We start from the raw sequence: 21,465 nt of genomic DNA on the forward strand, positions 1-21,465 counted from the left end.
CCGCAGCGTCTCCCAAGCTGGAAAACTTGGCTCTCGGTCACCTGCCTGCCACCAACCACCCCCTCTGATCTGCGGGACCCACTTCTTGTGCCCTCACTGGGATGCTCCCACACGCAGGATCCCTGACCTCGACTTTTTCAGCTGTGAGCTCTTAAAAAACCACCCTCTCAGGAGCTTCTCCATCACCGTGGGCCCGTTCCCTGCATGGCCAAGCCAGATGTTGGAATTAATCACCTGAAAAGCCGGAAAAAGCCATCGGTGGCCGAAACCAGCGCTACGACAGGAACCACCAGGTCCCCTTCCCTATCCCTACCGCTCCTCACAGCACGTTAGGGGCGTCACGCCGCTTCCCGAAAAGGCAACGGCTTCTCCGAGAAGTGGAATAAAGTCACCGGAACTCGGCTACGCCTTCCAACCTCTCGTGCCCAGCGGATGTTTTACTCGCTTTATCAGAGGCCAAACAAGAACTTCAGGGCCCGGGGATTCGGAGGAGCATTTGGAAGATTCACTGGAGGTTCTGATATTTAAAGGATGGCATCTATTTCCTGAAGATCCTTCTCAATTAAATGTGTTAGCACATTTTTCTCTAAGCAATAACGAAGTATTTATACCTGAGGCAGGTGGAGGAGCTGGAATAAGGGCAAAAAAAAAATAAAAAGCCCACAGCAGCTTGTCTTGGAGCCACCCCTCCGCACGCAGGAGGATTTTTCTCTCCCGTTAATGAGAGAGAAGAGCGAGCCAGGCTGTGCTAGCAGGGCGGGCGTGGGGATTAACCCCCAGTTTTTCCCAGCTGGAGGACCGCGGCGCATCCCCCTTACCTGCGGCGTGATCTGCTGCTGCATCCCCGCTCGCATGTTGATGCCCACCGGGGAATTGGCTGCAAACTGGTTGAGGATCGCTTGCCGGTTTTGATGGATCAGCTGGAGGCGAGGGAAAAAAAAAAAAAGCCAGGGAGACCTTCAAAACTCCGATGCAGGAGCTTCCCACCCGTTCCATCCCTTCCGATTGGGACGCGTGGGCTGCGGGCAGGAGCGAGGGCCCCTCCATCTCCCTGCCCGCGGCCCTGGGATGCGGAGGGGAGAGAATTACCTGCTGCTGCCCCTGCAGCCGCTGCTGCAGCTGAAGTCGCAGCTGGTTGGGGGCCGTCGGGGGTCTGTTGAGCGTCTGTCGGGGTTGCATGGCCATGTTGGTGGGGAAGGCGCCGCGGGGCGGCGGGACCTGCACCGGCATGGGTCCGAAGGACGGTTTCTGCCTGACCATGCCGGGGAAGGCGCCGGGGAGGTTGGTGGTGGGAGAGGCGGAGGAGTAAGGCTGGGGGTACATGCCGGGTTTCTGCTCCATCATGAGCGGTGGGGTGGCTTGTTGGGGCTGGAACCGCTCCGTCAGGGCTTCCAGCCCGCCGCCCTGGCGAAGGCAAAGAGGGAGGAAAAAATATCACTTTGGAGCCCCGCCGGCACCCGATCCCTCCCGGGAGAGCTTGGAGGGGATGGAGGACGTGCCTGGCACGGGGCAGCTCGCTCCTAAGGATGCTGCTGCCTGCACTCTCACCCCTGGGCCAGGCTGCAGCCTGCGTGAGCGCCGAGTCGAGGAGGGCATCAAACGCCCGCTCCCCGGGGCTCAGCGAACCTTACAGGGATGGAAATGATTTCTTCCGGCTTGCTTGGGAGCAAAGGCCAAGGCCGGGGTTTCTGGAAGGGCTCAGGGCTCGTACCCCTGGGCTGCCACCTGGTTGCAGGGTAGCGGTAGGCGATGCTGCCTTCCTCCACCTTCCTCCGCAGGGGGAGGGAGCGCTGAGCTGCTCACCTGGGCTCCAAACATCAGCACGCCTGGCTGGACAGACCCTAAGGCTCAGAAGATCGACTGGAACACGGGAAATAGTTTGTGCTCTCTCTCTCCTTTCCTATTTTTATGCTCCGCTGGAGGCAGAGGGTACGGCGTTTCGGGTCGCCGTCTGCTCCAGGAGCACCTCGGACGCAGGCCACGTCCAAAGGTGGGAGCCACGCGCCCTCGGCACTGGGAGAGCTGGTTGGGAGGCACGGCTGCCCTCCTGCGCTGCTCGTGGACACCCCAAACTAGGAACCCATGGGAGACAGGACCTTCTGGTCTACAGCACAGCCGTTCCCACGCAAACGAGCCGTATTCCAGCCGGGGGGTGATTTCCACAGCAGCAAATCATGATAAGAAGACATTCTGCGCTGCTCTAGCTTGGCTTGGGCAGAGAAATGTGGTGTTTGAGCTATGAGGTAACACCTTGGAGCCAGATGCCTTAATCGGAGTCCCAGAGATTAAGAGAAACCACACACACAACTACCAACCCCCGAATCCCACTGCCTTTGGGCATTTGGTTCGATGGTGCCCATCAAAGGACAGAGGCTTTGGGATGAGGATATGGGAACGGTGGCAGGGAAAAATACATTGCTTAGGATCAATTAAGGTGGTGGTGAGGAAAAATAAATTGCTTACGATAAATTAAGATGGAGTTTCTAGGGTTCAAGGACTGGATAGCAGGACCTGAACCAGCAGCCTACGATGGCCAGAAACCACAGACCTGCTGAAATGAGGCTCTTTTACTCTTCTCCCCCCAGTATACCCAGTTTCCAGCTGCCTCTTGATTAAACTGGGTGCAAGTATCTCCAGCACCTCACCCCACCATGCCTGTCGTAGCACGGAGAAGACGGCGGGTTTGGTGGAGTCAGTGAATCCCCAAACTCTGCCCCAGGGGGTGCGAACCCCTACCTGCCAGTATCACATCCTGGAAGGGAGCTGTCAACACGTTTCCTTCCCAGAGATGCCTTTATGCTGACGCGTTATTTCTCTAAAGATGTATTTCAAGCAAATATTTCATGGAACTATTCAAAATATTTCTGAGGTTCAGCCGAAGCCATGGAAAAAGCCCAAGGTTCCCATTAACGAAATGATCCCTGGATGAGAGCAAAGCTGGGTCGGGGTCCAACCACGAGACAATCCCCCCCAGCCAGGCGCCCCTCGCATCGGCGTGGGGATGCTTGGCAGCGGCGGGTGCCATCCCAGCGCATCTCCGTCCAGCGGTGCGATGCCGCTGGAGCCTGTCCGGTGCAGGAAAGCGGGGTTGCTGGGGAGCTGTGCCAGCTGAGTCTGCAAAACCCTTGTGAAAACACTGAGCTGTCGCAGCTGCGTCTTTGGCAAGAGCATCTCCAGCATGAAGGAGCCGAGAAGCTCAACTCCCCACCCCAAACTTGCCAAAAAAAAAAAAAAAGGCAGGTGGTGATTTTGGAGGCACAGCCTTGAAAAAATGAAAATACCTGACTTGGGAATCAACTCATTGACCGGTCCCTGGCTGATGAAAAGATCGCAGCGCAAGGCATCGGGTCAGGGCCACAGAAGGAGACGGGCCACCTCCGGGCTTGCCCGATGCGGGATGAGGCCCAGAGCAGCCGGAGGGATTTGCCCTGAGAAGCTGCTTTCTCAGGACATCACAGTTACGAACAGCCTTTCCATTCTGCTCCTTGTTTTGGAAAAAGCATGCGCGTGAGCGCTACGGGGCACGGAAAAAGAAACCCCTCGAAGGCAAATCCGTCTCGTTCTCCACGTCCCCTGCGGCCAGCTCTCTCCCCCTGCCACGCCCCGTTATTTATGAAACCCTGGACCTTTCAGAGGGACCTACGCACGAGCAGGGAGCCTCCACCGGAGCCCAGCCGCAGCAACCAGGGCCCCAGCGCTATCTGAGTAACACAGCACCACTAAAAGCAAACCTATCTTTTTTTTCTTTTTTTTTTTTTTTCTTTCTTTCTTTTTTTCCTGCGGTTCAACTCGAGACAGAAGGGCAGCTGCACTGTAAGCCAATCTTGATAGCAAGGGCTGCACGGTTTCATACCAGCGAGGCCGTTAGATATATTATTAGGCAGCACAACCCAGGCTCAGGAATCCCAGGCTGTGGGATTCCAGCTGGAAGGCTCCTCCGTGCCCTAATGCCCCCGGTAAGGTGGGGAAAGCGGGACAGCCTGCCAGCTCTCCCCGTTACATGAGCCGGCCGGGGCTGAAACCGCTCGGCCGCCTCTTTGCCAGGCTGCCGGTTCTCACGGGGGATCACGTTTGAGGCGCGGAGGAGCGAGATATTGTATTTCGTGGGGCTGTTTTCCAGCTTTTTTGGCGGAGGGGGAGAAGAGAATGGCGTGGTGTTAAGTATCGTCTCTGAATCTGATGCGCTCGTGTGTTCCCACTCACATCTGGCCTCTCGTTACCACCAGATGTTGGAAATCCTCCTCCACGCTCACGTCAAGCCTCAGCATCTGGCCCCGTATGTGACCTCCAGTAAGTCCCACGCGCGTTTCTCTCTTTACCTGGACCAGTTTGTCGATCCCAAGAGCTCGATCCAGCTCAGCCAGCTCCGTCTCGTCTTTGCCGCTGAGGAAGGAGACGAGCTGCTCGAGCAGGGCTTTCTCGTCGTTCCGACCCTCTGGCGTGGTGGGAGGACACAGGAGCTCGTCCAGCTGCGAGGTGATGCACTGGCTGCGGGGAGAAGAAGCCAAGAGGAGGCACGTTAAGGTTTACGAAGCGGGGAGGAGGCCGAGCTGGGAGATGCTCGAGCGACGCAGCCCCTGCAGCCGCGGGGACTCGCGCCCACCCCGCTGCGTCATGCAAATCCCATGGGATGCAGCCTCATCTCCCAGCTCCCGACACTGTCCAAGCTTGCTCTGAAGCTCATGGCCCAAGCCGAAAACAGCTTGTAAGGATGAACCTCTCCACAAAACAAAGCCCGGAGAGCGTTTCGGTGAGGTTTGGGAAGAAAACCTCGGTGCTTTTGCCGGCTTTGCTCCCGCAAAGGGCAGGACAGCAGGAGGCAGAGCAAAACTGCCGGCACGAAAGCGAGGAGGCTTGGATGGAGCCCGAGCAGCTGGAAGGAAAGCAGCTGAAGGCAAAGGGGAACCTTGGAGCTGCAGAAAGAAGATTTCTGCAAAGCTCACTCAAGATTCTTTGGGAATAAGATGAATGTGTAATGAGAGACATTCCAATGACATGACTAATTGGAGTCCATCAGCTTTGCCGGGTCTGACACGACGGAGCGAGCCGTGGCACATCACGCTCGCGGAGAGGCACAAAGGAGAAGGCTCGAACATGCCAGCGGTTCCCGAGCAGCAGACATGTTTATCCTTTCAGCTCCAGATGAGGACCAGATGTACAGTAAGGAACTGAAGCCAATCCGACCGGGACTGCTGCGGCCAACACACGCAGCCCAATCCAGGGAGAAGAAATACTCGGCGCTGGGGTTTCTGAAATCGCCGAGCGGGAGCGGGGAGGGAAGCAGGGAGACAGAGGTGGAAAGCTGGGCTGGTTTCACTCCACAGCTGAGGTTCCTGCTACCTGATGCTTGTAACCAACCCAGGTTTTCAGTGCCAAGGTCAAGGAACAAAGTTTACTGCACAGACATCGCTCTTGCAGAGGAACGGGATGACAAGCTTCTTCTCCACGTGAACAGGCAGCTGAAGGAGAAATTCAGGCTGACATCTCTTCAGACCTCTGCATGGATGGCAAAAGCTGGTCCACCATGACCCTTCAAGCTTTTTTTTAGGGTGAAAACTCTGATTCTGCATGTGGTGGGGAGGAGAAATTCAGCTGCTTGCAGAGATGGTGTCAAACACTGCTTGAAATCCCATAAAACATCTTCCTGGCACGACCTTCAAGCACTGCTCCACAGGGCTGCAGGTCTGCATCCCTGCACAGATGTCCTAGAAACCTCAGGCAGCTCAGATGGCACTGGGTGACAGCGTTGAGGCCACTGAATCGGGCCCTGGGTGGCGTGTTTGACCTTGGGGATTAGAGGAACACATGTGAGAACAGCGACCTGGACTTGCTTGGAGGAGCCTTGGACCTGGTCCAAGGTGTCCCTCTTTTGCAGAAGACACAGAAGCACTTACACTTGGGACAGGGAGAGGGGCTGTTGTTCTGCCAGATTTTCCCCTACAGAATCTCTTCTCTTGGCTGCAGTGGAAGCGGGGTTTTGTAGTTGATCACCACACCACTAGATGGAAGTGTTTAGACCCCACCAAGATCTTGCCAAGGCAGGTCTCACCCATGACGCTCCATCAGACCTACGGTTACTGAAGATATGAGAGGGAACTGAGCTGGGAACCAGCTTCGTCCACTGTTGCCTCTGCCCACTACCTCCAGCAGCAGGAACAGCAAGTGTCCAGGGACCCAAATTCAGGAGGAACGGAGGCTCACCACGACGAGCAGACTTCTGCCTCTCACCTTGCTGTCCCCTCGTGGCCTTGGTCCTCCATGTGTTGGCCCTCCTGGTGGCTCCACCGCGTGGGGAGCCCAACCTTGCTGCATGGAGCCAATGGAGCCACGGGAAGCCCCACCACGCAGCGAGGTTTTCCTCGCTTTCTCCCCGCTCAATACTGAGAAAATCGAATACTACCTTGTAAAACCGTGACCAGGCTGCAATTTTAAAGCGTGGTCGAAACCAAATGCAGGCACTGTGCAAGATTTGTTACCTCTGCATCTCACCAGGCTTTGGGCAGATGCCGCTGCTCCACCGATGTGACCTTGCACCTTGTCTCTTGGGACACCGCTCTGCCCTGAAAACCACCCCCGGGAGCAACTCCCTTGTGTTTTTTCCCACCCGAGGACTCACGGGATGCTGCTGCCCCACGCTTCCCTCCTTGATACCTGTGCAGGTCCCCAGCCTTCCACACCAACCTGCGTCCTCGCTCAGTAACCCTGCTGCACAGAGCGAGCCAGAAGAAAATCCAGCTCCCTTCCTCCCAGCTGCGCTGGCTGGGGAGACAAAAACGTCTAGAGCCAGCCAGGCTGACTAAGAGCTTGGAGCACAAGGCTGCTGAGTAAGGTAAGGTCGTTTTTACCCCATAAGCAGCATTTTAAGGAACATTAGTAGCTTAAAAAAAAAAAAACAGACTGGTTTTTCTAGCAGGTCCGCCCTTCGCCAGGTACGCCCCACAGATCCTACCCAGCCAAATAATGAAGATAATGACACCAGCAAGGCTTAAAAGGAAAGTTCCTTCCTTGCGGGAAGGGCTCGGGCTGATGGAAATGCTGAGTTAAACAGGGATTTGGTTTATCTCCCAGCTCTTTCAAGCAACAGGAGGCTGAGCCTTTCCAGCAGAAGTCCAAGACCCAGTTGCAGCAGTGGAGACCACTTAGGCAACTCTCTTCTTGGGCTGAGCGAAGAGCTTTGAGAAATTTCTCCAGATTTAGCCCCTAGGAAAAGATCTTTGGCTACCGGCTCGCTCAGACACAACTCTTACATGTGTCTTCTTCACGAGACTCAGCTCATCTGCTAAAGACTTCAGTGAACAGAGGAAGTTCTGCCTCTCTGCAAAGCAGGGTGGGCTTTGGCAAGAGGATCCTTGCAGAGGCGATGACCTCCATGGGGTGTGGACCCCAAAAAGGTGGGGCCAGGGTGGATTATTTGACCCCAAATTAGAGCGCTGATAATTTTAGCTGAAGCCAAGCACACGGGGACTGCGGGGAGCTGCAATCGTGTGAAAACACAAAACCGTCCCGTGGTTCTCCAGGTCCCACCACTGCCCCCAGCGAGGAGGGATGCTGAAGAACTCCAAATGCTGAAGAACACCAAACGTTGGCGCTGCCAAGGGGCTCACTTCAGCCTACGCTTGCTGGGTTTCCAGGCAGGCAGCAACGCAAGGACGCGTCTCCGACCCAGGCAGCTATTGCCAGGACGTCCCAGTGTTCTCCTGGGAGGGACTGGGAAGCTGCCAGCCCCGGGGTACTTACTCTTCGGGTTTATTCAGCGCGCCTCGATTCATGGCAGCCATGCCGTTATCCGTCCAGGGGATCTGCTCCCCCATTCCCGGCTGTCCAAACTGGTGATCCGGCACCCCCATCTCCAGCTCGGGCATTCCTGGGGGGAAAAGCGGGATGGGGAGAGGAAAGGTTAGTGCGTGGGGAGGACTCGGACGCTGCCGGGGCACCGGGCAAGCTCAGAGCAACGGGATGCCTAAACCATCCCCAAAAGGGATGCCAAGAGTCACCAGTTAGGGCTCTTTTCAACTCAAAGTTACAGATATCGGGTGGGGTTTCCCCACCATTAATGATCAGCACGAGCTTCTGGGTGAAAATCTACGCAGATACCGCACGCACAGCAGATAAATATGCTCCTGCGTCCCCAGTATCTGCAAACGCTATTAAAAAGTTTCCCTTTTCAGCACAGTTCTAGCAAGATTTTCAAAATTTAGTCAAGTTAGAGGGCTGCTTCTTGAAGGCAAATTGTTCCTACTGAAGATTTTAGCTTAAAAAGTAGCCCACACCCATTAGCGTTTTCTGCCTCTCTTTTGGAGAAAAGTTAATTTGCACAGGGAAAGGAGCCAACGCAATTAAATTAAGTTGTAGCAGAACTTGGAGCCCAAGCCCAGGACACAGAGATTTATGAGGCTGGAGACTTGACGTCATCCCATTTGAAACAGGAATTGGGATTGAAGATCAAACGGCATCTCAGCCGAACCAGCCCGTGGAGATCCAGGGAGACGGAAACCAAAGGGGTGAGGACATTTCTGGCCGGGTTGGCATCTCCGCCGCACGGGGATGTGCCATCGGTGGCCGCCCCTCTGCCAAAACCCTGTTTCTAAGAGAAGTGCTGCTGAAGGCGCTTGCTAAAGATGAACATCTCTCTTCTTTTAACCAGCTGTGCTGATGCTCGTCCCAAGAAAATGTGTTATTTCCTTGAAAATCTCTGTGGCTACCCAGTGCCCGGTGTCTTCGCTGTTGTCACAAGGAGCCACCAGCTTCACGTGCCACCCAAACCATGGGATTGGTTTCAAAAAAGAGACAGTAAGAGCCCAAAGAGGAGGGGAGGAAGGAGGTCCAGCTCGGAGATGCTCAGCATCCCAGCACAGCAGCTCCAGCCGAGCACTCCTCTGTTTCTCGAAATTTCTTTAAAAAAGCCTTAAGGTTGCTTAGCAACAGGCAGATCCCGGCGGTGCCAGCGGCAGTGGCACAGTCACGGCACAGCTCATCCCCAACCCTTCCTCCGCTCTCCCAACAACGGTCCCCGGGCTCGCTGATGCTGAAGAGCGCAGATTTTTCCAAGCAGAGCGTCATCTGCCGGCGGCGCATTTACCGAGGTGTGGGTGCAGCCGGAACCGGCCGTGGCTCAACGGGTACCAGGGTAAGACGTAAAATAACAATACGGAGCTGCAAGCTGCTGCGACAACGCCACGTGCAGGGCTGATCCCTGCCTCCCCTCCTGGAGGGGACTCGGAGGACGATGAAAGCTCTCCCGTGTGATGTTCTCCTTCTCCAGAGAAGCTGCCCAAACCAAGAGCTCCACGTGGTTCAGAGGGAGCGGTGGCGTGCAGGGCCATCCAGAGCTGCTGGGCTGTGCTCAGAGGCCAACGGTGCGTGGGACGCAGGGCTGATGCTCTCCTGGAGCCTGGCCACCCTCCGAGAGGGGACGGCGGGCGAATCCAGCAGCTCTTCCTAGTCCCACGTTACCGTCATGAGAAGACGAGATCTGGGTCGTTTGCTTTCTGCACCTCGTCTGCAGCCAGGCTGTTGCACAGCTCCAGCCCTCCATCACCTCATCCAGATGATGTTTAACGCGCCGAGGGAAGCGGAGGAGGGCAGAGCAGCACCACCCCCAAGCCCCCGGAGCCCAGGCTGCCAAAATGGACTCCCTGGAAAGCCCCAGCGCGACCTGGAGAAGGTGGAGAGGAGCGGATCCTCGCGGCTGTACCTACCTGTGTCGGGTGGGAAGGGGTTCGGCGCGGGCACCGTGCCCCTGCCCTGCTGGGACGGCCCGCGGGCGTGCGGGCTGCTGCCGTTGCTGGCGGGGCAAGGAACCGGCCTCAGCTGCGCTGGCTCCAGGGGGTCGCAGAACTCAAAGGGGGTCCGACCAGCCTGCACGCCCTGCCCGCTGCTCATTGCTAGAAATTCATGAAGTTATTACAAAAAAAAAAAAAAAAAGGGGAAAAAAGAAAAAAAGTGCAAGTCAGATCTCTCCCCAACGTTTGCTGCAAGATGACCGGCGCTCGGCAAAATCCTCGCCCCACCAGGGAGGGAGCTGGCGTTTGGAGGGCGAGGAGGGGGTTGTGGTGGGACGTCACCTCGCCTAAAGCTGAAGGCTCGGTCCCACATGTGGCCGGGTCACCCGCAGCCACCCTAGGGCAGCATCACATGATGGTGACAACAGCCCCCGGGCAGCACCGCGGGAAGGTGAGGGGATCCAGGAGCTGGGCTGGCACCCGAAAAAAAAGCTTGAAATAATCAGCTGGGCGTCAAAATGTAAAATAATCAACTGGCAACCCCTCGCCCAACCTCTGAATCCCCGGGGCTGGCTTAGGGGCGCATCGCCGCGCCCCGCAGGAGTTAAACCCGACGGCAGCGCCTTCAGCCAGGCCGGTGGCGGATCTCCTCACCGGTAACTGCTGCTTCAGACGCTGGAAGCCAGGAGGGCAGCAGCTGGCATTTCGAGCACTCGCAGAGCAGCCCCTGCAGCAGCCCTGCTCACCCTCCTCCCCACCTAACGTGGATGCGGCATTCCCTTTCCTCTGAAAAGCTCCGCTTTTAACTACGGCAGGGCATTACGAGCCTCCCCGCTGCTGCTGGCACCACCCGTTCCCAGCCCTGGGACACGAGGGTCCTTGTCAAGGAATCATAGGCGCAGGCGACAAGCTTCCGCGCGATGAATTCAGCTCAGAGGCGATGGGTGAATCGGTGCCCGGCTACGCCCACGGGGCTTCTTCTCACCTCCCAGCCATCTCCCTGACGGAGGGGAGGCACAGCACGGCTCCCCGGTGCCTTCGGGCTCAACGCAGCCGTCACTCATCACCCTCCCAGCGTCCGTCTCTGACGCCCTACCCTGTACATCGTCTGTTAGCCAGTCTGTGAGACCTCAAACTCTTCCCTTGTGATTTATCGCAGGCAGGGTGACAGGAAAGATGGGGACGGACTTTACCAGGGCCTGATGTGACAGGACAAGGGGTCATGGTTTTAAAATAGAGGGAGGGAGATTTAGATTGGATATTAGGAAGAAACTTTTTACTCTGAGGGTGGTGGAGCCCTGTCCCAGGTTGCCCAGAGAGGCGGTGGATGCCCCATCCCTGGAAACATTCCAGGCCAGGTTGGATGAGGCTGTGAGCAACCTGATGTGGTTGGAGATGTCCCTGCTCCTGGCAGGGGGGTTGGGCTGGGTGGCCTTGAATGCTCCCTGCCCAAGCAAACCCTTCCCTGATTCCACGATTCTGTGGTTCAGCCCACAGCACTTTGCTCCAGAGCCTGCCTGCAGAGAGGTTTATTTGCAGGTCGTGGTCCTGCGAGCCACTGCTCAGCGGTGCGATGCTGCGCTGCCCTCAGAAGGTCCCCTCCCGGAGAGCCCACTGCAAACCCAGCCTCTCAGGTGGGCTTCACCCCACCTCACAGCACGGTTTTGGCCATGCTCACACCACCACGTCGCTTTTCCTTCTGCTACGACGCTCCTACCCTGTGAAAGGCTCCGATTCTGCAGCCCGAGCCCTCTGAAAACATCCCAGCCCTGAGCCGCCGCGCGGGCTTTGCTGGGCTGGAACCCCAAACCTCCTCACCTCCATTTGCTGAATAATTAACAGAACAATTATCCCTCCCTGGGTAGGATGTGGACCAGCAGCTAACTGGTTTATACTGGGCTTTTCCTTCCCTCTGCTCCGAAAGCTGCCCTTCAGCATTCAAGACTCAGTGCGATTTGCAGCGATGTGACAAATTACATCCAGAAAAACTCAAGTGCAGGGCAGGAAAAGCCCCACGGCTCCGGCGCACGGCCTCAGCGATGCCGCGGTACCAAAACGGAGAGGCGAGCACCCCTCGCGCCACGGGGCTTGGGGTGGCACGGGCACGGCCATCACGGCAAGCGTGCGGCGTGGGCTCTGACCACGCGTGCCGCGATGGCAGGACCTGCTGCGTGCAGATCTTTGGGCAAATTTACGCTGGGATCGGCAAGAGTTTGCTTTCCCCGTGGAAGATGAGGGCGGTTTGCTGGGAATACTGGTGCCTCTGGTACACCCAGCCCGGGTAAGTCCAGGCTGGGGAGCCACAGCTTGAGCCTCCGGTGGTGGAGCCCACGTATGGTTTTGCTACTTAACTCCCTGAATTTGTTATTGGCCTGCAGGCTCCTTCAAGGAGAGAAATCCCAATTTTTTTCCTTGGCAGGAGTGCCACGGGGCTCAGCGCCGCCAGCCTGCAAAGGCCAGGTCCCCCAGAGCATCACCAGGACGGCGGTACCCCGGCAGAGCCGGTGACGGAGGAGACCCTCCCCTCCCACCCCCGGGCAAGGATCCGGTTTTACGCAGGCGCGGACACGTACGGTTGAGTCCCGTGGGGGCTCTGGCAGCGGCGCCGGGCTGCAAGGGGGCCGCCAGCATCTCTGGTTTGACGGCGACGCCGGCCACGCCGCTCTCGCTCCTCTCCGGTGCGCACAAGCCGGGCAGCTGAGCCGCCTTCTCCAGCGAGGGCAGGAGCTGGTCCAGCTGCTCCAGTTCGGCAGCAAACTGAGGGAAACCAAAAAAAAAAAAAAAAAAAAAAAATCACAGGTGGGTGATTCAGCCCCAACAGTGAGATCAAGCGCTGCTTTCACACGCACGCAGCCCCCTCCAGCGCGGCTCCCCCCATCCTTTCGCTTGCCGAAACGCGGAGCATCGCACATGGATGGAGAACCAGCCCCGCGTCCCTCTGCCCGCAGACCCCGGGGGGACAAGGACCGTCCCCGCCCCGCAGCCCGGTCCTCAGCGGCAGCCTCGAGACGCTCACGCGCTGCAATTAGCCTGATTATTAATAGCACATATAACCTCCAGCTATGTAAAATGGGAGCTAATTTGCTTTGTTAATACACATCTGCTGAAGTTATAATAATAATTAAAAAAAGGTCTTTTCTAAGAAACAGAAGTGACTTTTTGGACCAAGCGTCCAAAGCCAACGCTGGCCTCGGGCAAGTAATTACCCTCAACGGGCTACTAAAATATCATCCAGCTTTTCCAGCCTTCCCCACTAAGAGTGGAAGAGGAGATGTTCAGCCCGGGGACACGAATAAATGGGAGGTTACTGGGAGTGGGATTTGCACCGGCAGCTGTAACAGCAGCACCGTAAAGCAGCAGGCTGGGATGAGAGGGGCCGAGATAAATGAGCTCGGGCTAAAAAGGAAAAAACATCCCAAGGGAAAGCAAATGCGTTAAAATCTAAGGCAGATATCGCTTCCAGAACCCTCCTCGGCGCTAGGGAGAGCCTGGCCGTTAACGCGGGGTAATTAATAGACAGCGTGACAGCACCAGGGGAAATGTTTGGGTTTGATGGAGGGAATGAAGCCCCGGGCCAGGGGAGCCGGAGAAATCTGGCAGGAGCAGAGGGGCGAAAGGCACCCGCCAGGATCCGGCCCTTCGCTGGGAGGCTGCCGGCTTCGTGCATCCCTGCGACATCTCCGCTCTTCCCCGGCTGACGGAGCAGCGTTGGAGGCCTCTCACCACGGTGACAGCTTCGTCCCGTTCCAGAAGAAATGACGGGAAGTTTCTCCCTAAATCCCAGCTGGAACTATTTCACCTCTGGGATAAAATCCTCCAAACCGGCAGCAACCCCCATCACAACTGCAGCCGCTTCTGGTTTCACTTCCAGGGACGGCAAAGGGTGCGCAGGTCGGAGCGTCACCAGGATGAAGCCCAGGAAGCTCCACCTTGGGATGGACCCTCCAACAGCAGTGGCTCCATCAAAACCAACAAACCCAGTCCCGTATCCGAGACCCGAGACCCTGCTCACGCTCCCTCCATGTCAGAGATTTCCTTCTTGCCCTTCACCGCTCAAGTCTGCAAAACAAGGAGAACTGAAGCAAACGGGAGACATCCATGATGAGGCAGAAATACATCTCCTCAGCTCCATCCCCTCCTGCAAGGAGGTCGTCGTGGAGGCTGAGGGAGAAGAAAGGCACAAAGGGAGCCATGGGCATCCCAAATGAACGTCAGGAGGAGATAAAACAGGAGCGGTGAAGCTGTTGCGTTGCTCATTCGGTTTGTGAAGAGGCTGGAGGATGGAGAGGTGGGAATGAAGGAGACACGGTGGGAGCAGGGTGCTTAACAGTTGTTTTCTGGAGCACCTGGAATCTGTGCCCACTTTAATGGCTGTTTTATTTCTCCTCCACATCTAGAAAATGCACGGTGCTGGAGGGCTGGAGAAGCTGAGGCCATCCAGTCTTGCTCAGAGAAGGCTCAGACCTCCAAGACCTCGTCCCCAAACGGGTGAGAAAACTCCTGGTGCAAGGGATGGAGGCTCAGGGTGGCTGAATATTTCTGAACAGCTGCTTCTTCCTCAAACCTCCGGCTCCCAGCAGAAACAAGGTTCCCTCTCTGCTCCTCATCCCTCACCCAGCTGGCTTGTAGGATGCCCCACGTGTGAAATCAGCTTGGCAAGGAGGTCAGAGATGCTTCCAGGTGGTACCCACCCAGCAAACCTTCATCCCTGTCCGGACCTTCCCATGGAGTGGGGGCACTTCTCCTCCCAAGCCACCTGGGCAACAAAATTTTTTGCACAAATTAAATAATTCCATGATTTTATAGCAAACTTCCAATCATTTGAATTTTCCATGGAGCCCTGCTTCCCGGAGGAAGCTATTTCCATAAAGATTTCCAGCTCTCTGTCATCACTCCTCTTTTTTTCCTTCTTTTTGAGAAAGAGCTTTTACCCTGCTTGCGAAAACAAGCTGAAATGTAGATTCAAGAACCAAAAAGCAAACAAAAAAAGAAGGTAAAACCTTATTTTTCAGGGAATCACAGAAGGTTTTGGGTTGGAAGGGACCTTTAAAGGTCATTTAGTCCAACCCTCTTGCCCTGGGCAGGACACCTTCCACCAGATCAGGTCGCTCAAAGCCTCATCCAACCTGGTCTTGAAGACTTCCAGTGATGGAGCATCCATGAGGCCTCTTTGGACTCCAGCGTCCACGCGCGGTGGAGCACGCCCACGTGCAGGCAGCGCTGCCTGACAGAAACCAACGTGACGTGAAGGAAAGTTTCCTCTTCACCTAGCTGAAGTTCAGCTCATGCCTTGAAGCACAAGGATGAAGAGCCCTTCCAAACCCCAAACCCTTGCTTATTCTTTTCCTTCAAGGCAAACTGCAGAGCCTGCCCCACAATTAGTATCGCCCCTAACCGACGCATGAAAACCAAAATCCAGCGAGCGCTAGATTTCGTTGGAAACGGCAGCTCCCCCTCCCCACGCCGCCCTGAAGCGGCCTGCAACAGAAAACACGTGGAAATGAAACCCTGGCCTCAGCTGCCGAGCGGCGAAGGGTTGTTCGCTCCTCAGAAAATGCATGTTAAGACTCTGCAAACCCTCTCCAGCCTCGTTTATTAACTCTTTGGAAGCGTTCGGCACGATCCGACACACAATCCTGATGCTCTCCAGCTGCCCGGGGAGGGATACTTGGAACCGAAAAGCCACGAAGGAGCCGAAAAATGCGCAGCTGCTTCCAGCAGTGCAGGAGAGGGGCTCATAAACACATCCGGGCTCCAGCCAGGCTGTTCGCGAGCAGAGCGCAATTAGCTAGCGCAGCCTCGTTTAATTAATGGGGCAAGGTGGAGTACCTGCAACCGTCACTGATGGTCAGCAAAGAGCACGGCGGCATCCCTGGCCGGTGAGTGAATCCTCCCAGGGAGGGCTGGGAGAGCAGGCGAGCAGAACTCTTGCCGTGCCTCAGCATTTTCATTGACTCCCAGAAGGTCTGGGTGGGAAAGGACCTTCAAAGGCCACCCAGTCCAACCCCCCTGCCAGGAGCAGGGACATCTCCAACCACATCAGGTTGCTCAGAGCCCCGGCCAACCTGGCCTGGAATGTTTCCAGGGATGGGGCATCCACCGCCTCTCTGGGCAACCTGGGACAGTGCTCCACCACCCTCAGCGTAAAACATTCCTTCCTTATGCCCAGTCTGAATCTCCCCCCCTCTATTTTGAAACCGTTACCCCTCGTCCTGTCCCAGCAGGCCGTGCTGAAGAGTCTCTCCCCACCTTTCCTGCAGCCCCCTTTGGGCACTGGGAGCCGCTCTCAGGTCTCCCCGGAGCCTCCTCTTCTCCAGGCTGAACAGCCCCAGCTCTCCCAGCCTGGCCTCACAGCAGAGCTGCTCCAGCCCTCTCAGCATCTGCGTGGCCTCCTCTGGACCCTCTCCAACAAGGTTCGTGTCCTTTTGCCAAATTTCAGCCACAACCGCACTCCTTGCCATGCTTCCAGCTCCGTGGTTGGGGTGGCTCCATCCAAGAGCGTGCCAGGTTGCTGCAGCTTCCACTGGAGCATCATGGTGGGTACACAGCTCTACAGGAGGTTCGCTGCCCACCGGCACGCTCCCGTGTGCCTCCCAAAAGAAGCACATCTTGACTTGGGTCTTCTTAATCTGGAAGCAACTTACATTAATCTAGATGGTGGATCTCAACTGGGAGACGGTGGGGGAGGACATTCCATCCACCAAGCCGATGACACCAGGGAAGCACAGTATGGAAAGAGGTACGGAGTTGGATTCCCAGTCGCCTCTGGGACAACCGACTGTGACTCCCAAGCCAACTGAACCCTTAACCTGATCAAGAGATGTCTCATGCATTTGTCCTTCAAGGCTCTCCGAGCGCTGTTATCCATCCCGTATCTCCAAAAGCATTACTTGCCGCAGTCAGGAAGCTGGCGATCGGCCTGGCTCTTCGCGGCAGCCGCTCTCTTCTCTCCTCTTCTCTTTGCTTAAAAAGGATTAAGCAGCCTTATCCTCGTTACCATCTCCTCTGGCTTTCAAAACGGAGAAATCTCTTCTATTCATAGCCGCGTGTAATGAATATTTATACACCCAAATCTCTACTGCAGAGATCTGTTGCTGGATTATTCCATTTAATAACACTTTTAGGATAACTAAAAGGCCCGTATAATTGCTAATCTCAGCCAACAAGAGCGCAAGGGATGGAAAATTCCCTGGGACGCGAGCCCTGAATGTGCCCAGAGACTCAGAATTAAGAACTTTTTTTTGCACGACAACATGCACTTGATCTTCTCCTCACTCAGGCTCACCACCTGCAGTGACGTGTCAGGTTTCTTTCTTATTTTTGTACACTTCAGTAAAGTTTCTCCCTTCCCACCACTGCCTTGAAGATCTGAGCTGCTGAAACATTAAGCATCTGCACAAAAGGGGAAAACATTGGTGCTGGAGAAGGTGACACCAGCGCTGGAGATGGCACCAACATGAGCAGGTAGCATGAGCACTGGAGAAGGTGACACCAGCACTGGAGAAGGTAGCATGAGCACTGGAGAAGGTGGCACCAGCACTGGAGAAGGTAGCATGAGCACTGGAGAAGGTGACACCAGCACTGGAGAAGGTGACACCAGCACTGGAGAAGGTGACACCAGCACAGAAGGTTGTGGCAGCCACAGGACATCTCCCCACAGTCCTCCCAACCCCACCACTACCTTGCTGCGGAGGTGCACACCAGCAAGTTTGGAGGAAACTGCCCCCAGAACACAACTTGTCAAGAGCACCCCACCGGCATGGACGCAGATGGGTCAACTCACCTGGCCCTGCGTCTCCAGCTTGACCTCCTCTGTGGCGGGAGGTTTGGCGAGTGGCACCGGGGCCGTGTTACAGGGCTCCATCTGCTCCGTCTTCTCCACCTTCACCTTCACGTCATCCAGGCTCAGCGCCGGGGCTGCAGCGAGCTCCTTCTCATCCTTGTCCAGAAGATAGCGCAGGAGCTGGTGATCCTTAACATCTTTTTTCTTCAGCGCGTCCGGCTCCAGTTTGATATCCGGGGTGCCTGGTACTTGGCTCTGAGCTGCGGGGGTGGTGGCGGAGTTCGGGGGGTTCTCCTTCTTCTCGTGCTCCATGGCCAGGGTGGTGATGTCGGAAGGGCTGCCCTCTTGGAGGAGTCTATGCAAAATCTTGTGCCGCTCAGTCAGCGAGCTGTGGGAGGAAGGACAGGTGCTACTGGGAGGGTTGCTGGAGGCCAAGGTGCCAGCGGTGCCCGCGCAGGCTAACGAATCTTTGCAGCTCGTGTCGGCGTCGGCGTGTCGAAGCTGCTGCTCCGCCGTGGTGGCCAGGAGCTGGACCAGCTTGTGGCTGGTGGCTTGGGAGCACTTGTTGTCCCCCTCCGAGAGCCTGTCGCCGGCGTGCAGCATGCCCGAGTCCAGCGGTTTGCCGTCCCCCGAGCCACCATCCGACTGGATCATCTCGCTCAGGATGGAGGCGATCTCTTTGCTGTCCTTGGACTCCGCTTTCATGGGCTGCATGGCGAGGCGGCCGGGCGAGCTCTGCGAGCTGAGCTGTCGCAGCACTGGGGGTGGCGTGGAGTAGCCCACCGGCGTGCTGGGACCTTCGGCCAGCCCCTGCATAGAGTTGATGGGGGCGCTGGGAAAGGGTCTGGTGCCACCGGTGCCACCGCCGGCCCCGCCGCCACTGTTGGCCATGCCCACGGGGGAGTGCATGGTGGGCGAGAAGGGATTGCTGGGCACTCTGGGTCTGGGCACCAGCCCTGGGCTGACCCGATGCCTCGGGGACATGAACTGCGGCGGGGTGATCCCTGGACTGTTCATGGGGGAGCTATTGAGGTTCAACGTGTGGTTACTGTTCTGGGGACCGGCTTGTCCCTGGCTTAAGGCAACGTTGGCTCCGATCTGGTTCCCAGGTGAACATCCAAAACTGGTTTGGCTGGTGTTGGAGTTGCTGCTGTGGAGGCCGGCGCCCGGCTGCTGGTTCACGTTGGTGGCCAACATGCTGCCGTTGGAGGGAGGGATGGAGGGTGGCAGGGCCATGCCTTGCCCTGGGGAGATGCTGGGGTTCAGCGAGGGGCTGACCCGGGGAAGGGACATGGCGGAGTTAGTGTTCTCCTGGGGCGAGAGCATGCCGTGATCCCTGCGGGAGACGACAAAGAGAGGAAAAGTCACAAGAGGCTTTGCACAAACCTCGACTGTCGTTCAGGCAGCTCCTGCCCCCCATCCATGCTGCAGAGCTCCGAAGCCTGGAGAGCATCAGCTCGCAAGCTCTGGCGGTCTCAGCCTTCCAGGCTCCACCGGCACTTCTGGATGCATCTCAGTGGCATGGATGGAGCACAGCAGCTTTAGCATCTCTCCAGAAACGTGATTCTGCTTGGGATCACGGCCGCTCACCAGCTAAACCCTGAAGGCATCACCTTCTCCGGGTCTTACGTTCCCAAGTGGCTGGAGGAGGACCGTGCCTCGACAGGATTCCCCTCCGCCCCAGCCCCCTCGCATTTCCCCAGCACAGCCCAGGTCCACAGCCTCACCTCTCCCTGTCCTGCCAGTTTGTCAGAGCCTCTCCCTCCCCAGATATTTAAAGTTCTCCAGGGCAAGGCAGAAATCTGAAGCACGTCTATAAACCTCCACCTGAACTCCCAGGGCCACGTCTTTGCCAAACAAGAACAATCGAGAGCCAGAGAGCTGCCATGACGCTGGTCTGCAGCCCCAGATCGCTCATGAGGATCCCATCTCCAAACCAGCACCACAGACCACCAGTGGATCCTCGTCCCAGTGTAGGGAACAGGCACTTTGATTCCTGGATTGCCCACCTGGGTAATGGCATGGCTCGGTTGCCCAGGGTGGGGACGTACCTGTCGATGACGTGGATGCCCATGATGAAGGGCTGCATCTCTGGGCTGGAGGGGTAGCAGAGCTTACACTTGGTGTGGGCGCTAAGCACGGTCCCGTCGCTCAGGGTGAACCGGTACGAGGGGCTGAAGGCCGTGCCGCGCGTCATCACTGAAGGAGACAACCAGAAACACAAGAAACCCTTAGAAACTCAAGCCAGAACCTGCAACGCCCTCCAGGCGCCAGGAGGATGGAGGGAGCCGAGGAGGATGGAGGACCTGCCCAGGACAACTGCCTTCCCAGCAAACAAAACCACGTGCTGCATGTTGGCTGACCCCACAGACCCAGAAAATAAGAGGGTTACGAATAACCAAGGTGGCACAGACATCCTCCCAGTTGCTTTTCCACCTCCAAACTCATGTCCTGCAGTGGGTGAACTTAAATCCATCCATCAGCGTCCTTAAGTGTTCAGAGCTTCTGAAGGGGCCACCACTCAGTCACCCGCACTCAACGGACGAGCTGATGGAGCCCAGCCAGGCTGGGAAGGCGCAGCAGGACAGCAACCCCATCAGAGTCACAGCTCTCCAGAGGCTCAGCGACCTCCTGCTCCTACATCCTGCCTTCCTCACACCCTTGTGGTGGTGAGCATCCTCGCTGACACAGCAAAGATGCTCACAGAAGAGCTTCTGCTCAGACACTGAGGATGGCGTTTGTGGATGGCACAGGAAAAAAAAAAAAAAAAGTCATATTTAGCTCCTATTTGTCTCAATTCTGTATTTCCTGAAAGGTGAGAGGGAACCTTCTGGCTGGAGGAGCTCCTCCAGTGTTCCTCAGCCCTTTCTCCTCTCTCCTTGGCACTTTGTGATCACTATTACAGCATTTGTTTTTCCAGAAAGCATTTATCCAGCAAGGAGGACCATGCTCCGGCTTCTCCTTGCAGGAAGAGGAGCCCATTACCTTCTTGAAAGAGCTGTTTGGCGTAAGACGGCTCTCTGCCTTGAGGCTGGAAGAAAGCGTAGATGCATTTCCGCACCAAATCCTCCCAGCCCGTCCTGCCGGCAGCTCTCAGGGAACTGGTGTCAATGGAGATGATTTTACCTGGGCGGAAAGAGAGAAGCCACCTTACTCAAGCACAGCATGAGAAGTCCCTCAGTACAAATACGTCCATCAATGTAGAAAACCAAGCCACATCCTATCTGGCACGGGCAGGAGCGGACAAGGATGTCCTCCAGGAGGAGGCTGAGGTTCAAGGAGTTTGCTCCGGAGCACGCACCAACCTCTACACACACCCTGGCCAGCCGAAGCGGACCCAAAACCCAACGAGAAGCACCTTGGTGCAAAGGGACCCTCGCTGCTCCAGGGCCTGGGTCCCCAGAATCACACCCTGACCTGGTGGGACACCCTGCCAGCCACCTCGCCCACAGCAGGGGGTCCTCCAAGCAGGACCTGCTGCATGCTTCCCCCCTCAACATGAAACACGGGGCATTGGATCAGCTGAGGCGTGAACTCAGTTGAGATGCCTTCAGTTGAGGTGTCAACCACACCGGTCCTAGCAGGCAAGCGCTGCCGTTTGCGAAGGCCAGGACCATGCTCACGCTACGCGGTCCTGCACGGCACCGCTGGCCTCTAATTCCCGGCAACAACAAATCTGCCGGAGCCAGGACTCCCTGGCACGGGTGGGACGTTACCTGTGGTGTCTTGCTTGGTCACGAAGGATTCAGAAGGGGCGACGGCTGCCGGTCGAGGTAATCGTCTGGCGATGCATATCAGACACGACTGGAAATCTGCCAAAGCAGGAGAAGGAACATGAGAATCAGATGTTACAACCACTGCTTGCAATTCAACATTTTAATTAAAATATCACCGCTGAGCTTGATTGCCACGTCTTGCCCTGGAAGTGTTTACCCCGAGCGATCCTCCGGCCCTTCAAAG

General features: G+C 56.6%; 1 protein-coding gene across 4 annotated transcripts in view; it reads right to left on the reverse strand.

The window, feature by feature from the left end:
• Nucleotides 1–21,465, reverse strand: part of NCOA1 (nuclear receptor coactivator 1) — a 169,615-nt gene that overhangs the window by 5,175 nt on the left and 142,975 nt on the right. For all 4 annotated transcript variants that reach the window (XM_086745845.1, XM_086745844.1, XM_086745847.1 and 1 more), the window contains exons 8-17: nucleotides 21,222–21,317; nucleotides 20,491–20,631; nucleotides 19,557–19,704; nucleotides 17,506–18,841; nucleotides 12,296–12,479; nucleotides 9,699–9,884; nucleotides 7,738–7,864; nucleotides 4,320–4,488; nucleotides 1,090–1,404; nucleotides 819–920 (exon numbers count right to left, since the gene is read on the reverse strand). In XM_086745845.1, the coding sequence (XP_086601971.1) occupies nucleotides 819–920; nucleotides 1,090–1,404; nucleotides 4,320–4,488; nucleotides 7,738–7,864; nucleotides 9,699–9,884; nucleotides 12,296–12,479; nucleotides 17,506–18,841; nucleotides 19,557–19,704; nucleotides 20,491–20,631; nucleotides 21,222–21,317 (2,804 nt within the window). The remainder of the gene's footprint in view (nucleotides 1–818; nucleotides 921–1,089; nucleotides 1,405–4,319; nucleotides 4,489–7,737; nucleotides 7,865–9,698; nucleotides 9,885–12,295; nucleotides 12,480–17,505; nucleotides 18,842–19,556; nucleotides 19,705–20,490; nucleotides 20,632–21,221; nucleotides 21,318–21,465) is intronic.

The sequence above is a fragment of the Chlamydotis macqueenii genome, chromosome 3 (genome assembly GCF_036417535.1).
Source record: "Chlamydotis macqueenii isolate bChlMac1 chromosome 3, bChlMac1.mat, whole genome shotgun sequence".
In the NCBI taxonomy this organism is placed as follows: domain Eukaryota; kingdom Metazoa; phylum Chordata; class Aves; order Otidiformes; family Otididae; genus Chlamydotis; species Chlamydotis macqueenii.